The sequence below is a fragment of the Canis lupus genome, chromosome 34 (assembly GCF_048164855.1).
Source record: "Canis lupus baileyi chromosome 34, mCanLup2.hap1, whole genome shotgun sequence".
Taxonomy (NCBI): domain Eukaryota; kingdom Metazoa; phylum Chordata; class Mammalia; order Carnivora; family Canidae; genus Canis; species Canis lupus.
In genome coordinates this window covers 9495147-9519129 of record NC_132871.1, presented here as the reverse complement: position 1 = coordinate 9519129, position 23983 = coordinate 9495147, and the positions used below count along the sequence as shown (strand labels likewise).

The following is a 23983-nucleotide window of genomic DNA, read 5'->3' as shown; positions in this document are numbered from 1 at the left end:
GGACTCATACTCTTCCCTCGCCCCCCAAGGAGAATATTGAAACCAGACCACACTATACCTATGACTAATTAATTACCTCTGGCTAATGCCTGGCTCTATTTTTCAATATAAAATGATTATATGACTACAGAAAAGTAAGTCTCCTCTATATTTAATTCCCAATGTTACAGAACATCAAAAAAATACAATCTTTAAAACTTCAGTCACTTTTTTTCTATTGAGGTCAAAGAGAAAAAGATAAGGATTACTGCAAGTATACAAATAAAACTCGTTGCATTCTGCAAATTATATAGATCCAGTGCTTTTGGAAAGTCCTCTTAAAATTTTCTCTGGCTTTACCAATTTGAGAGTCACTTTTTATTGATAAGTGTTATCTTAATTTGCAAAAATGCATGGTTAAATGGTTTCTAAAGTCACTTTGATAATCGCAGTGCTACTTACTGATACTTACTGCTAAAAGGTTGGTTGCATCTTTTATACCTGCTTGTGGTTTCAACTGCCAGCCATCAGGGAAGTGTCCCTATAATTGACAAAGGGGAGAAAATAAAAGATAAAGAAGAGAAAGAAAAGGAGGGCAGTAAGGCAGATAGATTTTTCATTTCTTATCTTGTGATACACTCTGTAGCAGTAAACACTACTATCTCTTAAATAGACCCTTTGAAGGCAGAAAAAGAAAACACTCCAAGAGAAAGCTTTAATACACTGGAGATTGCCTTCCTGTTCATCGTGGCTTTGTCCTTTTGGAAAGTCTGCATGACCTCTCCTCCTTGTATTAAATAAAACAAGGATGCAAGGACTGATGATTTGATTTGGTGAGTTAGTTACAGAAGTAGCTCTGGCATCTGCTACTTCCACTCTGTTATCCATTACTTCTCTTCTGTTAATGGCAGCAGACATTTGATTAACTACTGAGATTTGGACATGAAGGGGATCCAAGGTGGGTTGTGAAGTAAATCACATAGCTACATCTCTGCTTCATCTTCACCTCACCTGTTCCTCTGTTTCCAGACTACTGGCAGACTGGCAGCTGGAGACCTTCACCTTGGGCAGGAAAAGCTCTAATTATTTTAAGAATAATTGATTTAAAAATGCATATTATAATAGCCTGTTAATAAAACTCCTGGAGTATATATCATTTACATATCATTTGTGGTGTAACATTTTTTGGGAAGAATTAAAAGCAAATCTCCCCTTCCCACCAAATTGATAAATTAATGGATAAAACTAAAAGAGTAAGAGGATTAAATAATTTATAAATATTTACAAAATTCTTAATTTCTGCACAACCTATAGAAGAAAATAAGGACTGCCATTTATTTATTTATTTATTTATTTATTTATGACTGCCTTTTATATATTCATATTGAGAGTCATAAGAAAAAGATCTGGGCAGCCCGGGTGGCTCAGTGGTTTAGTGCCTGCCTTCAGCCCAGCTGTGATTCTGGAGACCTGGGATCGAGTCCCACATCAGGCTTCCTGCATGGAGCCTGCTTCTCCCTCTGCCTGTGTCTCTGCCTCTCTTTCTCTTTGTGTCTCTTATGAATAAATAAATAAAATCTTTTTTTAAAAATCAAATAAATAACTATGTAGTTTAAAAAAAAGAAAAAGATCCAAGTAGAAAAAGGCCAAAATCCAAATTTCTTAGTAGTGATCAAATGTTGTAGCATCCAACAAAAAATAACAAATATTTACCTAATGGATTAACATTTACTGTAAGCCCAAATACCAGAAAGCATTTGTTTGAAAAGTAATTATAGACTTTGTTTCCTGAATGACTTGTTTAAATATCCAGGTCATAATGTAGTCAACTTTCTTCTGTGTGGTTGTACAGCATCAGATGTTAGAGCCAGAAGTAATTGTAAAAAGCATTTAATAGTTCAAATGAATGTGGGCAGTCAAGGGGTAAATGAATTTCTGAAGGTAAAACTTGACTGGATGGTCTGGAACTCATACCTTAGTCTTTTCATTGTCAGTTCGGTGCTTCCTGTTCCCTATGCTGAACACATTAGAAAGCTTTTATATTTGATTGTCACTATTCACAACGAGGCATAATCAGTCCTGGAAAACCAAAAATGGAAGATGAGGGGAAATACTGTATAAAATCTAAGATCAACCAATCAACCAAATTATGGAAGAAAAATTCTGCCACAGACCAAACCTCATAACCTGAAAAGAACCAAGAAGATAATTCTCATCCATTTAGTACTTGTACTTCCACAAGAGCTTAGGCCAAGGCCCAAACTTGACTCAGTTGAGATCCAGAGTTTACAGAACTAAAAAGATGGAATGGACGTATATGGTTAAGGTCACAATTGGTATTATTAGACAGACGTCTATCCCGGGATGGCATAAACAATCTTTGTTGCTGATTGAAGAAAGGTCCAGCCATGGACCATCCTGGACCTAGCAGTCACCAGGAATGCAAACATACTCAGTCTAACAGTTCATTGGCTCATGATACATTCTTTCTTAGTCTAAAATTAGGATATAAACTACTATGGAGGGTTACTTGCATATGCAAACATGTCACTCTAGCAACTGTTGCTTGAGGGCAAAACCTGGTGATTACTGGCAGAGAGATTTCCAAAGTGAGCTAGATCATACTGTGTGCTCCTTACTCAATTAAATGGAAAGGCTCCTTAAATGGAATATTTATTATAGTTTCAAGTGTACAGGCTCATTATGTAACACGTAAAGATGCCAAAGATAAACACACACGGAAGACCAAATACAGATAACCAATACAGATTGATTGATAAATGCCATTAGGAGACATTACTACATATTCCATCCTATAATCTCATAAATCAAAGCCTTTAACTGTCTGGACTCGTATGTGACTGTATTCTTTCCAGGGTGCATTCTTTCTTCTTCCAGGGGTTGTTCAATAACAGCAGGTATGTTTCTGCCATAAAGTTCACATTGTTCTAGAAACTGGACACATTCTTGAATAACACCGTCACAGAGCACAATCATGTGTTTCGACATGTTTTCTAATAAGGACAGGAAGCATCTTTTGGCATAATACCAGGTGTCGGTTCCCAGTTTCTTATGATAAGGTTCCAGGCTTTTGATAACCCGAGAAATACCAAAGTCATAATTTCCTTTGGCACAATAGAGTGTCCCTATCACCAAATTCACAATGCAGAGATGGTAGATTTTCTTATCGGGGTCATTGTAGGACAGCTGCTTTTCCTCCTTCTCAATCTTTCTCATCAACTCCTCAGCTTCTTCATTCTGACTTGTCATAATGTACGAAACACACAGGTTAGCCAGCACGATAGCACTGACGTTCAAGATGTTGTCATAATGCTTCTTGACTATGGGCTCATAGAAACCGATGGCTTCTTTGTATTTGTTTTCCTGCATGAACAGGACGTGAGCCACGTTCAGCTTCCACACATCGTGGTCATTACAGAATTCCACAGATTTGCGGAAGATCTTTTCCACCATTGGATAATTCTCAAGGTTCCAGTAGATCTTTGCCTGGGCCATCAACACGGGGATGTACTTCTCCAGGGTGTCATCATACTCATTCACTGCCTTCTTGACAGCTTCATCGTCTCTATTGTGTCTTGCTTCCTGTACTTGTTTGGTGAGTCTCCGGAGCTGTTCGGTCAGCATCCCTGCCAGCCCGTCAAGCTTAACGAAAGCCTCTTCCGGAGCCGTCTGGCAGGTGATCATGGCATCCAAGAAGTCATAGAGATAGGGGGTGAGAAGCCTGTAGGTCAAATGGGCATTCTCTGCCAGGACATCCGCCGCCAGGTCAAAATACTCATACTTACAGTAGAGCAGCAGCAGGTTGCCAAAGGTCTCTGGGGGGAAGGGGTTCTGCTGGAGCAGAAACTGTAGCTTTTCAAACCCTTCCGTAGGCCTGGTGTCCATGTTCATCAGCGCCTGGTTGTGCAGGGTCACGGGGTCCAACTCTTCTTCTGACCTCGGTGGCATGTCCGTGAGGGTTTCCTGGGCCACCTCATAGTTTCTCAGTTGGTACTCTATGGCGGCCTTGAGGTTGAAGGCCTCGACCAGGGCGGTCTGGTGAAGCACTAAGGTGTTGCCAACGCTTCGGACATCAATGCCCTCGGTGGTCATGCCCACACCGAGCTCCGGGTGCCTGCGGATACCATGTTCGATGATGTCGGCGATATGCTTCAGCGCCGAGGCGTACTGCCGGCGGCTGTAATAGGCCAAGGCCAGGTTGTAGGACAGGTCGGGCCGGTAGCCCGAGGCCTGCAGCGCCGCGAAGAACTTGGAGCACGCGGCTTCGTACTGTCCCTCCTTGTAGAGCAAACAGCCCAGGTTGACCTGGCCGTCGGGCTCGCCGTCGCCCCCGCTGTCGTCCCCGCCTTCCGCGCTCAGCAGCTGCTCCACCAGGCTCTTGGCCCCGGGCAGGTCGCCCTCGCTGTACTTGATGGCGGCCTGCAGGCGGAGGACCCGGCCGCGGTAGGCGGGGTTGTCCAGCAGCAGGAAGGCCACGCGGGTGGCCTCCGGGTAGAGGCAGGCCTTGTACAGGGCCTGGGCCTGGTACAGGCGGTACTGCTCGAGCTCCGGGTGCAGCTGGCCCAGCTGCTCATAGCACTCGGCGGCCAGCGCGAACTCCTGCAGGCGGTAGTAGCAGTAGCCGAGCAGCGACAGGCCGGCGCGGCTCCTCGGGCTCCGCTGCAGCTCGGCGCCCAGCAGCTGCACCGCCTCGGCGTAGCGGGCGTCGCGGAGGAGCCGGTACACGACGGCGGTGAACTCGCCATCGGGGACGTGCGCGCCGCCCAGCCCGGCCATGCCCGCCGCCGCGGCGCTGGGGCGTGCTGGTTGCCATGGCAACCAGCCGCCCGGAAACGGACCGCTGCGGGCCGGGAGGTACTTTGTAACTGAATAAGCCTCTTAGGATTTAAAAGCCATCAGTGAAGGTGGCCTCTCAGTTACTACTGCCGTCCCCCAAGACTTTAGGCCTCTAAGGCCGTTAGTCACGGAAGACTAAAGAAACGCGTCCACGTTGCTCAGAGACGAAAACTCCACTTCCCGGCATGCACCACTCCAGGTGCGGCGTAGCCCGTGCGTGGCCGCGCTGCATGCTGGGGCGCAGTCTCGCGGGACCGACCCAGAGCCCGGGAGAGGAGGCTTGGTTGCCCTTCCCCCCCCGCCCCCCGCCCCCCGCCCCGATATTCGGGAAGATTTGGGGGCCGCCGCCTGTGTCGTTCGATATGAGACCAAAAGTCCTTATTTTTGTCGTTTTCACAGGTGACGGTAGGAAATGGTTTTGTGACTGTTTTCTTGCTATCTGGGACATCCGGTTTTAGGTCCAAGTGTCTCTAGTCCCCGTTTTGTTTTGTTTTTTAAATTTTTTTAAAGATTTTATTTATTTATTCATAAGAGACATAGAGAGAGAGAGAGAGACAGAGACCCAGGCCGAGGGAGGAGCAGGCTCCGCGAGGGACTCGACCCCGGGTCTCCGGGGACACGCCCTGGGCCAAGCCGGCGCTAACCGCTGCGCCACCGGGGCTGCCCACGTGGGCACTTTATTAGGTCATTACGGTACATTTTTTTTTTCTAATCTTCATATCCGCTCCTATTTTGTATATTACAGGTAAAGAATCTGCGTTCAGGGAAGGTGTGGGTTATTTGCTGAAGGCCGCACAGCCAGGGAGTTAGCCGCTGTGCCATGGTATCTGACACCTAGTTTTGGTAAGAAATAGTGACTGGTAAACAACTCGTTGTGTATGTGACCCCCAGAGAGGAGTTTGGAGGAGCCCAGTGTGTGGGGCCAAGTTGTAGAATGGAACATTCGTGTCATTTTGCTCCATTCAGCCAACCAACCGAGTCGGTGCGGGCAGCAGAAGTTCGGAGTTTCAGATCCGAATTGGAGCTGTGAACACACGTTAGGAAGTAATTAGTGGGTGGAGGTGGTGTAGCTTCTAGTCACGCCGTGTATCTAGGAGGAGACTTCTGCAGGTTTCTCATTGTTCACACCAGAAAACAGTAGACTTTATGTATGTTCAGTCTTCCCTCTTGCTGAGACATTGGCAGAGCTGTGAGCTTCCGCATGGGGCCAGAAAAGGAACTTGCCGCCGCATGAATACGGAGAGGGGAACGGACCGCACACATTTCGGAGGGTTGGGTGAGGGCTCTCGCACACCTAGGATACCCTGAGAAAAGCCAGTGAGGACTGCTGTAGCTCAGACGCTTCTTTCAACGCAGCCTCTGCGTGCACCCGTTTAGGGCCTTGGCCTCAGCAGGTATGTGGGTTGACAGAGGCTGGTGAGTGCTGCCCAATGACTGTGGGGTGAGTGTGGGAGGATCTTCACCTTTGGGCTGCCTGCCTACATTTGCCCCTTGGGAACTCAGGCTCAGTATTTTAAAATCCTTAGGTATGAACTGTAACTTTGGGTAAGTTACTGTTAAATCAATGTAAGATAACAGAAAAATATAGAAATGGGAAACTACCTTTTTTTTTTTTTTTAGATTTTATTTATTCCTGATAGACACAGAGAGAGAGAGAGAGGGACAGAGACACAGGCAGAGGGAGAAGCAGGCTCCATGCCAGGACCCGGACGCGGGACTCCATCCCGGGACCCCAGGATCACACCCTGGGTCAAAGGCGGGTGCCAAACCGCTGAGTCACCCAGGGATCCCAGGAAACTACCTTTTTATCTTTGGTCTGTCAGTCTTTTTTTCAGAGTTGTATCATGTAAAGCATTCACCTTCGGATGGCTTCTTGGAAGCTGAAAAACAGAAGGACTATCTGCTTTGCCCCAAATTTTCCTGATCCCTTCAGGCATCAGTTGGGGTCCCCCCTTTGTGTTGGCACCCATCTGTGGGTGTGGCACCTGAGGGGGGCAGGAGGCAGGCTGCTCTGTGTCTTCCCCCTTACTGCATGTGCTGCTGCTCCCGAGGACTGGCTTGAAAAAAGCCCAGGACATTCGGTTTAGACAGATGGAGGGCAGGGTCATTTTCAAAACGAAATGAGTGCACAAATCACACTGTGAAATTGGCATGACCATCACTGCTGCTGTGATAGACTGACTTTTATTTAGTCTCTGATAGGCAGTTGGGGAATAGATTAGTTTTTTTTTTTTGAGGTGGGGCGAAAAGAAGGCCCATTAATTAATGATAGAAATTCTGGAAAGCAGTAAACGGGATGGAATATTATAAAATGTCATAAAGGCTCATTTTGTTTCCAACAATCTTGAAAACTGGAGCATGTATCAAAAGGTAAATGTATCGTACCATTCTGAACAATAAGAAAACATTTGGTGGTTTCAATAAAATGATTTAGTGCCTTGTTGAAAGAAACCAGGCTTTGAGAAAATGGTGTTGGACTCGATGGATTTTGCTGCATAAGGAAGGGATGTTTACCATGTAGAAGAATTTCATTTGCAAAATGTGTAGGAGCTAAAAGCGTGACACTTGGTTCCTCATATGTTTATGTTTCTGTTTCTGCCTGCCAGAATGTGAGATGATCAAATCCTGTTCTGTTTGTATGTATAATCTATTCACTATTGGCTTGTAAAACAGTTGGAAGGTAGGATTTCTTATTTATCCTGCAAGTGTGATCCTTTCCTATTGGTAAAGTGGTCATTTCTGAACATTTCAACTACACAGCTCTGGGCAGACATCTTCCTTGATAACGGGAAGACCTTCTGCAAAACCATTTGCCAGGTGTTGTTTCTGTTTTCCTGTCATTGCAGGACATTTTCTTCAGGATGGCCAGTTTCAGGGGCTCAGTTGCCTTGTTTCCTCTCAACAATAAACAGGGAAAAAGAATAAGTTACTGCCAAATTGGCAATGGAATTGACTTTTAGGAGCATCTGTTCAGTCTTTTAATACTTTTGGAAAGGTTGCATACCAAATTAACACTTGGGGACATTTATGCTCAGATAGTAAGCCATTTAGTCTCATTGTGAACTCTCTTTTTGCTGGTAGTTTCAGCTTTATTAATATTTTATTTTTTAAAAGATTTTATTTATTTATTCATGAGAGACAGAGAGAGAGAGAGAGGCAGAGACACAGGCAGAAGGAGAAGCAGGCTCCATGCAGGGAGCCCGACGTGGGACTCGATCCCAGGTCTCCAGGATCAGCCCTGAGCTGAAGGCAGCGCTAAACTGCTGAGCCACCCAGGGATCCCCAGCTTTATTAATATTTTAGTTAGATTTCCTTCTTGGATATACCTTTTTTTTTTATCAAGTAGCTTATATTTGAGTGCTTACAGTGTTATTATCTAAATTAACTTATCAGGGAGAACACAATAGCATTATAGTTTTATAAGTGGAATTAGTAGAGAAGGAACAACTGTGGATACTGGCATTTAAAGGAAGCAGCCAACCATCCAAAGAGCTACTCTAAGCCTCGTGTTTATGCAGTACTTTCTGTACCAGAACCAGGTCCTGCTTTGCCTAACTTCCCTCATTAATCCTCACAGCCCTTCTGTGAATTAGGTGACTCTTACCCTTGGCCCCATTGGAAAATCCTGGGCTGCAAAGCACAAAAAGCAGCCTGTGGCTGCTGCAGCCAGCACGTGGGGACTGGCAATTGCTTCGGCTGGCCAGTAGGGGCCATACTGCACCTCTTCGCTCGCTCCCCCTGGGCACCTCCTCTCCAGTCATTTGAATTGGCTTTGGATCATTTGCTGCAGTTTGTTCTAATAGAACAGGCACAATGGTGTAAGAATTTTAAAGTTTAAGCACCGAAGCCGTTGTGTAATTGTGTGGCGTCAGTGTGGCTGGCAGCCCTGCATTGATGTGATCCCCCTGTGTAATTGCCCATGCAAATTCGAGCAATCTGTAACGGACGCACGAACCCACATTCGCCTGCAGATTCTTCTCCCTCCAGAAAATCTTCAATAATTCGAAGAACCTTTTGTCATCTTTAAAATGCTCCATGGACAGGATGGTCTCAGTATCCTTCTCATATGGGCTATATTGACAGTCAAAATTTAAATCGTCAGTATTCAGATGCATGCTTGCCTCTTCCAGTCATTAAATCACCCTTCTTCAGAGAGAGAAAGATTATTCCAGAGGCTTAGTGAAACTTTAAACATTTTATTAAAAACAAAGATATTTAGGTTTCTAAAAGCAGACTGTTTCAAACTCATGAATTAGTTGCTTGGGAAATGGCCACGCAATCTGTAAGGTAGTATTCTTACAATGAAACATCAGCCTGGCAAATATGCACAAAGAGAGTCACTTTAAACAACTCAACTGAAGACATATTTCCCTTCTTTTGTGTCAAACAGTAATAATTAGGAAGCAAATCCAGAGGGGATCCTTTTTAGACTATTGTATATCGAAATAAAGTGGCAAAAGCAATTTCCCCCCCTGGGAATGAGACTTAACAAAACCTAGTCTCTCATTTCTAAACTATGCTGTTTCTTTCTTCTCCCTTCTCCCCACCCCTTTCTCTCTCTCTCTCATTCATCTAAATGTGATTTGATCTAAATCTAAAGAAAACACTGAGATCCTAATAATATATATATACACACAGAAAGTGAACACAAAGATGATAGCTTCGAATAGCACATTTTTGACACAGCAAATACTTCATTTACTTAACATATTTCTGGGCCAGTGTATTCATTCAACAACATTGGAGATATATATATATATATAGATATATATATATATGCTACACAGATAAACTGATCTTTAGCCTTGTTGAGAGATGTGCTAAATATGCGAGAACGTTCAAAATTAAATCAGAGAAGAGGTAACCCCAAATTACTAGCTGAGGAAAAAGGTGGTAACAAATAGTGTAAGCAGGACACCAGGCACTGCTGAACCGTGTGCTCCTCATGACGTTCCCTGGACATGCTTCATTTTGTTTCTGCCATCTCTGTGTTTGATTCTATTACTGCTCACTTAGGAAATTCTGGCCTGCTCGTGGCTAGGCTCACCCTTTACATTTCCTGCTGCATTTGAATTTGGGGAGATCTTTACAGCAAGCAGGAGAACAACTGTTTCAGAGACTTGCTCCGAAGCAGATAATGAAACCTCCCTGCACTGACACTGCCAGAGTTTTCAGGGTCCCGAATTAGGTTTTGTTCTGTTGTTTAATGAATCCTCTGAATTTTTATTTTTTCCAGCCCAGACATTTTTCTTTAGATTTAAATCTTCCCCCCATGTGTTTAGATTTTTGTCCTGCTTGAAGGAAGTTGTTTGACACTATTTCTGGGGACGAGACTGTATTTTATCTTTCTGCAATTCATTAAGAGTCAGCAGGAGAAATGGATTTTAAAATAATTGTACGGCAAAGTAAATTGAGCAGACTCTGTTTAATGACCTAAGGTAAGTGGATAAAGTATGATAAATTTTGATACCTGAAAAAAAGCAACTGAATTCCTGTAGTGTTAATATTAGATAATGTTATTATGCTAACAAAATTTTAAAGATGATTTCTAATCCAACCCAATGTGTATGTAAATATAAAATACCTATAAATGTATAGACCACTCAGATTTTAGAAATAAACACATACAATTTTAATTGCATTTGACTCATTTCATAAATTGACTTCTAAATTATAGTGACTGCCATTTGTGGGATATCTAGATGTGAGATAATCTAAAATTGTCCTTTATGAAGTAAAAGGGTGTATTTAAAAAAAATTGTCCTGATGACCATATTTTTCATGATCACTAGAGGCAGGCTCAGATCTATCTGTAGTAAGGCTGTTTTATATTTAACCCATATATGTAACTTTTTATTCTGTCTTTAGAAGACGACCTCCTTTAGGTTTGGTCCTGTTTTATTTAAGAAGAGTAAGTAAGACAATTATGTGGAAAACACTTTAAAAATTAAATACAGCTTGGTCCTCCAGTATAGAAGGGAACTGAATAAAAGCCAGCATCTTTCTTTTACAGTTGGAAAACCCACGACCTGAAGGGTCCCAAGAGAACAGGTCCAGCTGGTGGCCAAGTCAGGGGGGAGCCCCCCTCTGCTCTGCATTGTGTGGTGCCCTTTATGGTCTGCACACTCTCCCTCTTGGCCAGGATCGTGAGCCACACTGGGGGTTGTGTATGTATAATCTACATATTGATTAATAAGAAAATAAATAGCATGTCTGAAAAAATCCATCACACGGAGAAAGTAGGATGAAGTCATCATTTCAGCCATTAATGACCAAGAGAGGAAGCAAACATGATCTGGTCAGTTGGAGGTTTTATAAGAAGGCTCACTTTTCAAATGCCTTCCTCCAGTAGGAAATAAACAATAATAAGGACTGAGAAAATGTTTACTGTAAAAACGCAGAGTAGTTGGATAACCACACCTCAGAGTCTTGGAAAATTACGCATTATTTAGAAAAGGGATTAAAAATATCTCAAACTTGCAAGTGTTCAACCTCTCACCCCTGGGGTTGCACAGGGAGGGCACTGCTGTCCTTTTCCACTGCCTCATGGTCTCTGAGGAACAGACCCATGGCATTAGTCAGCAGTTTCTGAATTTTGACCCACAATAGGAAAGATACCTCGAGACAGGAAAAATAGATGGAGGCAATTACAAACAGCTACTTGATTGATGGTTGACATTGTCAGGGCTCCAGTGTATGGCAGATTGCGATGGTGTTGAACTCCCCTTGCTACCAGTGGGTGTTGCTATTGGCAACCGTGCAGTGAAGCCAATAAAAAGGCAAGAAAATGAGACGAAAGCTCAACCTTAGTGGAAGCCGTAGGGTTTGTGCTATAAATTATGTTCCCCTTAGCAACATGTAGCATCAACGCTCAGGGCGGCCGCAGTGTCGCGCTGCCTGCAGCCTCCGTCGGACCCCGGGTCTAGCTTTGTCATAAAGCACATAGCTCTAAAATTTTGCTCCAGATAGCCTGGCATCCGTCTGTCGGGGCTATTTATTTATTTATTGTTGGGGAGGATAACAGATGTGGGTTCATCTCTGCCTCACACGGACTGATTTTCAATTCCCGCTCGTGACATAAACGTGATGTGGCCCAACAGCCAGGAACACCTGCAGTGCTTCCGTGCCCGACCAGGGTCTGTCCCTAACTCCGCGGCGCTTTGTTCCTCACCTGAAGGACGCCAGACCGCGCCGCAGAAGCTATTTTCCTTTATAGCAGAGTGATTCAGAAAACTGGCTTAATAAAACCCATAAATCTGAACAACCTCCTCTTACCTGCTCTGCGGATGGCAATTTTCCCTGTACTCGTTTTCTCCCCCGGTTCCTCCCGCCTCCCCCGCAGAGGCAGCTGTGGAGGGGAGCCAGGAAACTTCTGGTTCGGGCTCCGCTCCCCCCTCCTCTCTCCTAAGCAGTTGGTGACAGGATGCTGTATCCTCAGGTGGGGGGTTAGAAGCGCCACTTTTCTTTGTTTGGATTGACCCTTGACTTTGCCTCAGTATCTTTTCTTTTTTGGGTGTCTTTTGCTTCTCGTCCTCGTCTTCCTCTTTTTCTCCCCCTCTGCCTGGTTTGTAATTTTCCTTCACTTGCTTTCTTGCCATATAGGCTCTTAGCCTTCCTTACCAATACCTGCTCTTCCCTCACTTCGTCTTGGTACCTTCATTTACCCATTCCTTAAGCCCCTCCGGGGTGCCTACCGTGTGCCAGGGAAGCAGGGCTCTCTGTGGAACGTGGCCCCTGTTTCTTTAATATTTGAATAGTCCAGGTAAGAACTGATACTGACTGGTAACAACAAGAACAAAAATGGCTTGCGAACTTTGGATTTTGCAGAGCTGGAATGGACTTCAAGGTTCCAGGGATCTTCCAACTCCTCAGAGCCCCTTTCCAGACCACCATGCATGGAACCAACGAGAGGAGAATTTAGAAGGGTTCTGGACCCGCCCCCCCAAGCTTGGCTTCAAACAGCGAATTTTTAGCTTTTAGATGTTTATATCTTGGACATCCCTTGTAAGATCTATTTGCACAAAGAGTTCTAAGGTTCAAATATGTTTGAAAATCTTGTCCTAACGTAATGTCATTCAGCAGGCCGGGAGGAGTTAGGTGACTTGTCCAAAGTCACGCTATCAGTCGTGCCAGAGCCAGGGTGGGAAGTGTAGCTTCTAGTCCAGTGTTCTTTGGACGAGTCAAACCACGGCCTCAATCTCTCATGTAAAATGGGGAGCAAGGCGGTTCTGTAGTCACTGCATCAATCTAATACAGTTTATTCTTGTTAGAAACCAAGCTTGCCGGAGAGTATTTGTCCTCTGGCCAGACTATTGTTTCCTATACTTAAGGAAAAATCAAACATTGGGGGCCACTGCATTGGGTTTTAGGTTGGTTTGGGTGGGAACCTTAAGTGGTGTACAAAATCTTATCCCTAAGAGGACTCCAGGTCTCGGTGCTTCTGCTGTGTCCCCGGGAGGCCCCTGCCGTTGGGAGTAGCTCCCAAGTGCCGTGTCACTGGTGGTAAAGCCGGCTGTGGGCCTCCTTTCACGCCTCCTTTAATGAAGGTCTAGTAACCCATTCCTCCTGGGAGAAGACTTGGTCTACAGCCAAGGTTCAGTCTTTAAAAAACTGGGAAGGGGGACCCCAATTGCAGTGTCACAAACGGATCAACGCCAGTCACAGAAACGCGTCTGCGGTCTCCCTACTGTGGGCCTTTTGGGGGGAGACCTAGGAATGACTGGTACTTGTGAGGATACTAGGGTTTCTGTCTCAGGCGATTCTGAAGGCTCTGCTCCGTCCTTAGAAGCTCTAGGATACAAGAGAAGATACCTCTGCAGGGCACAGACCGCCTCCCGGCCCGCGGCCCGCGTTGCTCCGGCTGGATGCGGGGGGCGGGGGCTGCGGGGGCTCCCGGGGCGGCCGAGGGGCTGCAGGACCGGCTCGTCGTCCCGGCGCCGGGTCTCGGCCTCGCCCCCCGCAGCCCCGGGGCGCTGGGCGGGGCGAGCCGGGCCCGGGGATAGGGGGAGTGGAGGGGGGCGGAGGGGGGCCGGGCGCGCTGCCCCCGCCCCTGCTGCCCCCCCGCCCCCCTCCGTGCCCGCCCGCAGCCGCAGGAGCCGGGGGCGACGCGGGAGCCTCAGGGCCGGGGGGCGGCGGGGGAGGGGGGCGGGGCGGCCGCCCGCAGCCCCTCCCGGTGCAGCGCTTCCCACTGGCCGCGGTTCGCCGCCACCGAGTCCAGCATGGGCTTCAGCTTCGCGTTGACCTTCACCAAGGCCTGGAGCAAACAAAAGGAAACAGGTGGAGCAGAGGCCGGGCCTCCCCGGGGCGGGGGAGCGGGGGGAGCGGGGGGAGGGTGGGAGCGGGGGAGCGGGGGGGGGAGCCGGGGGAGCCGGGGGAGCGGGCCGCCAGGGCTGTCCGGGCCGACGGGCTCCTCCCGGGGACCCGCGGGGAAGACGGAGTGAGACGGCGGCTGCGTCCCGCCCCCGGGGGCGGCCAGGTAGCTGGTGACCCTGTGTTCAATCCACATCACACAAATCTGGGACACGTAGGGCACAGAATATCCAGCTCCACCTATGAGTGTGTATATTGTTGCCCACCGTGGAGACCTCCACATCCCAATAGACCATGAACTTTTTTTTTTTTTTTTTGAGATTTTATTTATTCATGAGAGACACAGAGAAGCAGACATCCTGATGCGGGATTCGATCCCAGGACCCCAGGATAATGACCTGAGCCAAAGGCAGATGCTCAACCACGGAGCCACCCAGGTGCCCCAATAAACCACGAGGTTAAGTTTTTACCAAGCTACATCTGTCCACCACGGATGGTTCCGGGTGGACTCACCTGAATAAGGCTTGTTAACATCCCGAGAGGTGTTCATTTTTCACACCAAAGATGGGGGAGCTGAGCTGTGCTAAATGTACAGATGGGGATGTGAACACGTAGGGAGATGGGCCCGAGGGAAGGCAGTGGGCAGGAAGGGGCCAGGCTGCAGCCAGGGGAGGAGGGAAGAGGGGGTGCAGGTGAGGCAGCTCACCATGAGGCTAATGAAGGATTCCACGCCCTACTTGCAGGACTCTCCTAAATATTTTCTCTTTTACTTAATTTTGTTATTTAAAAAAACAGAGTCCCCTACTCTCTAATGGCATACACTTCCAGCCTTGTAAAACCTGGGTGGCCTCTGTCATGGAACCCAGTAATGAATAGAGCAGGGACCATGGAGCTGTGGCGGTGTTAGCCCATGGAAAGGGAGTCGGCCCACTTCATGCCTTGGGTCTGCGTTCTGTAGCCAAACATACCCCCCCCTCCGTGTAGACACCTTGCAGGTGTGTCCCATTCACCCCAAATCCACTGCAATTTCAGCCTACCTCCTGAACAGCCTTCTCCACGCAGGACTTGTGGTTAGAGGCTGCTCAACAGCAAAGCCTCCCAGCACAAAGAACAGGCCTTCGTGTGGAGGGTAGAGTGCAGATCACCGGTGAGACCTGATTTATCCCCTCAAATAACCCTCACTCCAGAGTATGAAAGGATATGACTTAAATGCAACGAGATGTTAGTTAAGCGGGTGTTGAAAAGCCCAGAAGTGACCAGGGATCCTACTGAGCCGTGAGCCCGCCAACTTGGCTAAAGTGGTGTCCCCTCACACTGATGGCTCTTAAACGGAGCATATTCTCTCTCTTAAAAGTGGTATTTATCACACCAACCAGCATTTAATTTTAAACCAGATTTATTAGCTATTCCATATGAAAACAAAACATAGCAACATAATAACTCAGGTAGTGATCAAAATCCCCTTTATTTTCACGAGAAAAATGCAGGTTACTGCTTTCTGCTCCATACACAATGTTTTTATTTGGACAACCATGTGGGGTAGCAACGATGCCACGGTTTTATTTAGTATAGTTTGGCACTGGCTCCTTTTCACTCTGATCAAGCCTTTTAATTAAACTGACTACTATAATTCCTATGGAAATTAGTGTTTATGTTATTTTCCTGCTACAAAAGCATTTCTCTAGAACTTATTTTCTTTTTAATCCCAGGAGCACAAATTGGAATTTTTTTCTGCCTGAAATGTAATTAAAAACTCATTTGATTACTATATTTCTGGCTCTGTTTTACTTATTAAATTCCTGTAATCAGTTTTCTTTTATGAAGCTGCTGGGAAATGATCTCAAAAGCAACACATTTTTCTCTTCTTTGGCAGGTTCCCGAGCATTTACTAAATTACATTCATAGCACCTGCCCATGATTCGAATTACTCCACCAATTTATTCCTTAAACCATTTAAGTTTATTTGGCTTAGTCCCAAACAGAGATTTCTTTCCTTTATCTAGCTCTTTGTTCTCCCTCTTGCTACCTTTGTGGTGAATAAAAAAAACTTTCTGGGGGTGTGGAGGGGTGCGGTACATATTTCTCAGAATTCCTTCTCTTTGTTTCATATTCTCTTTAATTAAACACGGAATTGCCGTATTAGAATATCGTTTTCCTCTGGCAGGTGCTGGGTCTAGGTAAAGGAAGCAAAAATCCCATCCTGTGCTGTCAGTAAGATAATTGCTCACGCTATTTAGAAAGATATGGATATGCCTAAAAGCTTCTCATCAGAGACACCTGATGAGTTCTGTGCAAATGCTACTTGTTCACGAGTCTTGTTTGACTTGCTCTTCACTTAGCAAAAGAGAAGGGGACAGTTATCACCTGTCTAGTCACTCTCCGTATAAATGCAACGGAACTCAATGAAAACTACAACGTGTTTTAAACGTGTCCAGAGGCGATGAACTCCTGGGTTGTTCTGATTTTAGAATGTCGTTCCTTATCTGGAGCTGAAATCTATATCCTCGTAATGTCTACCTAATGGGCCTCGAAGCCGGAATCTACTTGAGCAGCGTGGGACTGATGCCTCGTGTGCTGTTGCAGGCGTACGTAGGTCAGGGTTGGGACTGGCCAAAAAACCCAACTTGGGATGTGCTGCTTATTATCTCTTGGGGCAACTGTATGGCTATCACGGGGGCTCCCAGATCCTGCCAGGTCCACCACAGATAGCACCTTGGTACGTGCCCTCTCCGGAACACAGCCCTGGGCATCTAGTCATCCAAGTGGTCACAGGACCCCACTTCCTTCCTGGTTCCATTCACTCTGTGGCTGAGTCCCCTTGACCAGCAGGTACGGTTTATTCCACACTTTATGTTTTTTTTTAGATATTTATTTATTTATTTATTTATTTATTTATTTATAGAGACACAGAGAGAGAGAGAGAGGCAGAGACACAGACAGAGGGAGAAGCAGGCTCCATGCAGGGAGCCCGACGTGGGACTCGATCCCGGGTCTCCAGGATCACACCCCGGGCTGCAGGCGGCGCTAAACCGCTGCACCACTAGGGCTGCCCCATTTATTTACGTTTTGAATAAATAATAGGTTCACATAGTCCAATGTATATGAAGGGCAAAAGAGGTACAATGTAAAATCTCCCTTCACGCCTGCCTCAGACACTTAGTTTCTTTCCCTAGAGGCAACCAAAGTTATTGATTTCTTGGGTATCCTTCAAGAAACCTTTTATGCATGTGTAAGCATATATATATAAATATATACATATATATGTATGCATATAACATGTATATGTATACATATAATGCACTCTAGACAATGTATGTATGTGTATGTGCATAATTAAGTTGATTCCTCTACCATTTTGTATGTTTTAGAGACGGAGTGAAATCAAAACTTTGTGGAACAACATCATTATGATGCTTGAGCGAGCCCAAATGTACTGTGTAGAAATTAGCACTTGAAGTATAGGGAGAGGAGAGGGACCAAATTCTAATTTTCGACTGCTATGACCCTGAGAGTTTCTTCTGCAGACCTTAATCTGCTGTGAATGCACTCTATTGTCATTTTCCTCTGAAAAGTTGTAGTTTTCATTCCTAGAAGTTTGATTTGGATGATTTTTATATCTTCCATGACTCTGCTTATCATGCTTGATCTTTTCTCTATCCTTTTGAACATATAAGACATAAATGTCTTCATGTCCTTCTCTGTCAATTCTATGATCTATATTATTTCTGAGTCTATACTGACTGATTCATTTTTTCTCATTATTTTGGGCCAGGTTTTCTTGCTTGTTTGCATGCTTGGTAATTCTTGACTGGATATCAGCCATTGTGAATCGGATGCTGTTGCATGCTGGATTTTTACTTGTTCATCTATTTATTTTGGCATTTCTTTAAACGTTTTTCAGTCTTGTTCTGGGATGCAGCTAGGCTACTTGGAAATAGTCTGGTCCTTTTGAGGCTTGCTTTTCAGCTTTGCTAGGTTGGTCCAGAGCAGCCTTTAGTCTGGGGTTGATTTGGGTCCACTACTGAGACAACATAAAGGAACTGTACACACGGTTCCTCCGATGTTTCAAGGTTTCTCTTTAATATTCTGGCTGGCGGGAGCATGGATTGTTCCCCAGCCTATGTGAGCTCTGGGGATTGTTGTACTTGTTCCTCAGCCTGACCAGGGCCCCATATGCATGTGGTGAACAGCACTGGAGCTCACGCTGCAGATCTCTGGAGCGCACACGCTCGCTCTCTCGCTCTCTCTCTCTCTCTGGTAGCTGCCTCTTCTCTGGTCCTCTGCCCTGGGACCTCCAGCCTGCTTGGCCTCCCCAGACCCCCGCTCAGTGAGACCGCTGGGGCTCTGCCCGTGTTTCCCTCCGTGGAAGCTGTCTCGTAGTTAGCTAAGACAGTTGTAGGGCTCACCTCATTTGCTCCCCTCTCTCCAGAATCCCCATATTGTGCTGCACACTGACTGTTTCAACCACACTGTGGTTTCATGCTTTCTCCCCTGTCGCTTTATCACGGCCGGCAGTTAGAGGTCCCTCATCCCTGGTTCTAAGCTCTGCTTGGGGTACTATCCCATGGGCTCCCACGGAGAGTGGAAACAAGGCCTTTCATCTTTGCGTCTCCAGCTCCTCCCACAGTGACCCTGGGGACCGAGAGCCTTTCCTCTGCTTTGCCCACAGAGCAGGGGCAGGAGGAGAGGGTACGGCTCCGACAGCTGCTGCCAGTGGCTGTCAGTGGGGTCAGGACGTCGTGACCTGCTATAGAATCCTGCTATAAAAACAATGCCGGAATGACCCTCTTGGGAAATGAATATAGGATTCTCTCTTATTACCATTATTCCTGAGACCATGTTTTTTTTATCAGTTCGCCAAGCTGCGAGGAGTCAGAGTCTGGCCCTGCTCTCTCCCTGCTATCATGATCCACATCTGCTATCATCTGGCCCAGTGTGTGCTTATTAGCTGACCGCAATCACTTCTTGGACTTCAACTGCTGGATCCATGGGGCAGATGTGGGACAAGGGAATAAACAAAGAGAAAGCCATGTTCGTAGAAAAAGTCATTACTTCTATCCTCTGTTGTTGGAAGGGGGCATAAAGGAGCACCAGCAAATTAAAACCACATTTGTCTTTGAACTTAAAAATGTCCAACCTTTTCAAAACTTTGGGGGAGTTATCTGAGCTGGCTATTCATTTATTTTTTTAAAAGGCCGAAAAGAGGGCAGCCCGGGTGGCTCAGGGGTTTAGCGCCTGCCTTCAGCCCAGGGCCTGATCCTGGAGACCCGGGATCGAGTCCCACGTCGGGGTCCCTGCATGGGGCCTGCTTCTCCCTCTGCCTGTGTCTCTGCCTCTCTGTCTCTCATGCATAAATTAATAAAATCTTTTAAAAAATAAACTAAAAGGCCGAAAAGAGAAGGTGGTTTTTACTTCCTATGGTTGAATTGTGTATTTCCAGAGTGCTGGCAATAAGACACTATTTTCTGCCTTTCCCCACTCCCACCTTACCCAAGAGAAATATTCAGAAACTAAGAGGTACAACACATGGTAGAAAAGAATGAATTTAGAGTATTTCTTTGGGGCGCCTGGGTGGCTGGGAGGGTTAAGTGTCTCTCTTTGGCTCAGGTCATGATCCCAGGGTCCTGGGATCAAGCCCTGCATGGGGCTCCCCACTCAGTGGGGCCTGCTTCTCCCTCTCCTTCTGCTGCTCCCCCTGCTTGTGCTCGCTTGCTCTCTCTCTCAAATAAATAAGTAAAATCTTAAAAAAAAAAGTATTTAATATCAATTTTTGGATAAACTATAAAATCAGACTTGGAAAAAATAAAATAAAATCAGACTTGGAGCCCATCTCCACTATCTGTTTGAAGCAATATCCCCGTTGGGAAGTTATGATTACTTCACTACCATGACTATTTACTTGCTGAGTGAAAATGTCAAGAAGCCCATTTGAAGGTTGGTATCTTGAAATAGAAAAGCACTGATGACAGGACCAGCTGGTGTCACCTCTGCTCAGACCTTCCACGGGAGGGGCAAGGAGCATGCAAGCGCGGCAGGCCCTGAGACTCCCCTGAACTCCTGGGACAGGCCAGAGTATCTCTGGGGGAACAAAGGAGGCTTCTCCTTAAGGTGTGTGCCTTCAGAGGGAAGTGGCCAACTGTGGGAGCAAATCCAAACTTTTATTTTACTTACTTTTTAAAAGGTTGTATTTATTTATTTACGAGAGACAGAGAGAGGGAGGCAGAGACACAGGCAGAGGGGGAAGCAGGCTCCATGCAGGGAGCCCCATGCAGGACTCGATCCCAGGACCCCAGGATCACGCCCTGAGCCAAAGGCAGGTGCTCAACTGCCGAGCCACCCAGGTGTTCCAAATCCAGACTTTTAAATTGTTGGACTGTTTCATTTCTTGGTTCCCAAAGGTTAAGATTATTCCTGATTCAAGCACCATGTTCCTGAATTTTGCACGCCAGGCGGCAGTGCTGCAGTTGGCTAAGAAGCACGTCGGCTTGCCAGCCTTCCACTCGTATGTCGCCCCATAAAGGCCAGGGACAGCGACCGGCTGGTCCAGAGCTGAACTTGTCACCTTCCTCCAAACCCTCCTCCTTCAGTTTACTCTCAGGGAACTGAGCATTATCACCTCCGCCTACCTGTTGAGCCCCGAAACCTCTGAGTCACCCATGACATCTCCCGCTCCCCCCACATTCAAACCATCACCAGGTTCCGTCAGTCCCGCTTCCCAAGTGTCCTTGTGTGTCAGTTTCTTGCCACGTCCACAACCCTGGTTTAGATTACCGTCATCTTCTCAACTGCTCTAACCTGCTCCTCTCCCACGGGGGGTGCTGGCCTCCCCTCCCCCCCGACTATCCACCTCGTAGCCACAGGTCCCAGCTCACCACTCTCTGCCCTGAGCCTTTCAGTGGCTCCCGTGTGATATGCACGTGCTGGAAGACTCCACCAGAAAAAGAGAATTGTGGCATTAAAAGAGAATGGAAGCCAGAAACAAAAGAGAAAAAACAAAATAACCCATACAAGCCAATGGAAAACTTGGGTCATGGTACAAAAGCAGAATTTTGAAATGCCCAAATAATCCCATCAAGTTTTCTAGAAAGCCTGAAATTCACATCTTGCTATGTATCTTTCTAACATTTTCCTAAGGAAAAAAAAAAAAAAAGAGCCGAACTCCACATGGTGTGTGTGTTTGGCAGGGGAGTAGCCGAAGTGTTAGTTACGACATGTGAGAGCAGATGGAGCTGGCTGTGGGGTCCAGATGGGAGGCACAAACAGATTCCTCCTAAACCTCACTCTTTCTCTCCCCAGTTCAATGGCCTTTGAAACTCAAGGTTGTGTAAAAATTAATTTGCATTAAATTGCTTAAGATAATGTATTAACTACCACAGGAGGCTTCCAGCAGATCTTAAAACTTGCTTCGAAAAACAAATACTCAAACAATAATGGGGAGCACAGAAGCCAGCCAAGACTTCTTTGAATAAATGTTTTTAAACATTCACATTAAAGAGACCAGCCTTAAAATAAATCTTAAGTGTGTAATTCGCCAAAGTCAGAGAGTTAATGATAACCATCTACCTATGTTACAACACAGAACTACGCCGGGCACCGCGTACTACTGGCTTCTTCCCAGGCTAGGATGCCATGGAGTTCAAAGGGCACGACAGCCTTAGGACTCCCGTCCCGTTTGGGGACAGAGGCATCTACTCTGCCGGGACTCTCCAATCTAACAGAGATCGCTAGTTGCCTTCCCAATATGCATTTTTAGCCTCCCCCGAGCTTAGTTTATTATGGGAGTTTATTCAGCTGGAAGACATCTTGGTCTTATCTCCTTGGTGCTGGAATAGTAACATGATGGCTGGAGCTACAGTGGCCACTTTGTGACGATGAGGCGATCTTGAATATGGCAGCCATGTGCTAAGGAAAGATAAACAGAGCCTGGGTCTTTGGTGGCTATGGAACTACCTTACCATAGCAGTACAGAGTGGATTTCTCTGGATATGTTTTGAATCAGACAGAAAAAGAAGTCTCTAGTTTGTTTAGGCTTTTATGATTTCAGATCGCTGTTACTAGCAGCCCTAATGGAGAGAATGGATGTCATGCTGTAGGTCTCTCTACTTTCTGTCACACCGTGCAAGTGTCCAAGAATTCCAGCTGATTACTTGTTTCGGGGAATTATGAGTTAACTTCTTATGACAGTGGGTTATGAGGGAACTGTAAGAGACAGCAGAAGTGATACACTGTCCCTTTACTGTTCCTCTGCTAATAGAACCCATTCCATGTGCTCTGAGTAGGTACGCACTTCAGGCCTGACCAACAAGAGTGTCCCAGCGATTGGTATAGGAGTGGGGCTGTGGCTCAGGCCAAGGCAACCTAGAACTGCTGGAAATGAGGTTTTCCTTTTCATGTTTCTTTTGCTGTGATAAAACCTATCATAGACTCATGACATTAGAGCTGCCAGGACGCGTGAGGAAAGCCCGGTAGAGAATGAAGCCAAAACATACATCGGAGGCAGAGAAAAGGGGACACGTCTATGGTTTCCTTCAAATGCCCTGGCTCTAGCTCTATGCCACCCAACCAGCTGTGCCTCTCCGCTCCCCAGTTACCTGAGCCAATCAATTCCCATTTCTGCTCAGACTAATTGAGTGAGTTTTCTGAGCTCCAAGTAGTCTTTGGCTGTTGTCACTTATTTTTCTCTGTCACCCCCAGAATTACTTGAGATTGAAACCTCTCACCAGATTTTGAACTGGTGGCTGGCACAAGGAAGTTTCAGCTTCCTCAGCACACAAAGTTGCTGCTGACACTCCCTGGGCAGAGACCAGCTAAGCAGTTCTCTCTCTCTTCTTTGAACCCCGGGAGTCTGCCAAACCGACCCTTTAAAAGGTTGCTCATTGTTAGCCTGCCAGGTTATGGGGACTCAGAAAAGGCTAACAGTGTATGCCAACTCCCTCAGGTGGCGAAGTCATCACGCCTATGGGGTTTCAGCTTCCAAGGAAGGAAGATGACTCAGAGGAGTCGGGGGTCAACATCCACGTAGCCTGGATTTTCCCTGCGGGGCTAGGTGAGCTCTGGGAGAAAGGACAAATAGCGACTGACTGTTACCTTCTCCTTACTGGGAATCCACTATTACTCCATGTTTGTCGTATCGGGTGAGATGCTTTCTCTGTTTGAGTAAACTCTTTTCCTATGTATGTGATAGCTCCTTCGTAGATCAGTTACTACTCAGCAGTAGCAGATTGGCTGTGTCCAAATTTTGCAAATGCCAAAAAAATATCGTCTGCTCTTTCTGAAAATTTTTAGTGATATTTGAGACGGTAAGATGTAAATGGAGCCAGTTGTAAATTGGAGCCAGTTAGTCACCCAAAAAGCAGTAAAGATGAGAAAGCCACGGAGGTAATGCCTCTTATGAGGGCACAGGAGCCCATTAGGATCCAATGTAGGAATGCTTCAGATCTATAACCAGAATCCTAAGGGCATGTCTGGCCAAGTTATAGCACTGATGTTTGTAGCAGCGATGTCTAATATCCTGGAAGCTGATTATAGTACTAGTAATAACTTAGAGAGATCCTTTTCTTTCCAAGATGTGAAGCAGGTCCCTGTAAAAGTGAAATGCCACCGTGCTCAATAGCAGCCTTCTTTCTCTCCCTCTCTCCTCCATTTCCATTCCCTTCCTGACCTCTCAGGTTACTTGTTTTGCTTACTGTATTCATACGCTCAAGGGATTGCTCTGTGGAAAAGGATATTTACAAATGACATTAACATTCTGAATTAATGAGGCAGGAATTTTAGTCTCCTAAGGTTGTTATTTCCATTATATAGGGCAAGAGTCTTAACCTCAAATGTCTACAGGGGA

General features: G+C 46.1%; 2 protein-coding genes and 1 long non-coding RNA gene across 10 annotated transcripts in view; 1 reads left to right on the top strand and 2 right to left on the bottom strand.

Annotated features, from left to right (window-relative positions):
• Positions 1–2636: 2636 nt before the first annotated feature.
• On the bottom strand, positions 2637–5018 carry LOC140624403 (intraflagellar transport protein 70A). Its single transcript, XM_072811259.1, has one exon. It carries the CDS (start codon positions 4774–4776, stop codon positions 2779–2781), a length of 1998 nt encoding a protein of 665 aa, XP_072667360.1. The 5' UTR covers positions 4777–5018; the 3' UTR covers positions 2637–2778.
• Positions 5019–5139: 121 nt separating this feature from the next.
• LOC140624411 (uncharacterized) lies at positions 5140–10472 on the top strand. The gene is made up of 3 exons (XR_012023894.1): positions 5140–5235; positions 5582–5679; positions 5995–10472. It is a non-coding gene; the product is annotated as an uncharacterized lncRNA (long non-coding RNA).
• Positions 10473–13936: 3464 nt separating this feature from the next.
• The window catches only part of PDE11A (phosphodiesterase 11A), a 405439-nt gene continuing 395392 nt past the window's right edge, over positions 13937–23983 (bottom strand). For 6 of the 8 annotated variants that reach the window (XM_072811251.1, XM_072811254.1, XM_072811253.1 and 3 more), the window contains one exon: positions 13937–14089. In XM_072811251.1, the coding sequence (XP_072667352.1) occupies positions 13952–14089 (138 nt within the window). In that variant the 3' untranslated portion in view covers positions 13937–13951. Of the gene's footprint in view, positions 14090–15856; positions 23727–23983 lie in introns of those variants that run through there. The other 2 variants (XR_012023878.1, XR_012023877.1) reach the window with 2 other exon arrangements.

What these genes read in the sequence shown, in the direction of transcription:
- LOC140624403 (XM_072811259.1), bottom strand. Translation starts at nt 4,776, where the DNA reads ATGGCCGGGCTGGGCGGCGCGCACGTCCCCGATGGCGAGTTCACCGCC.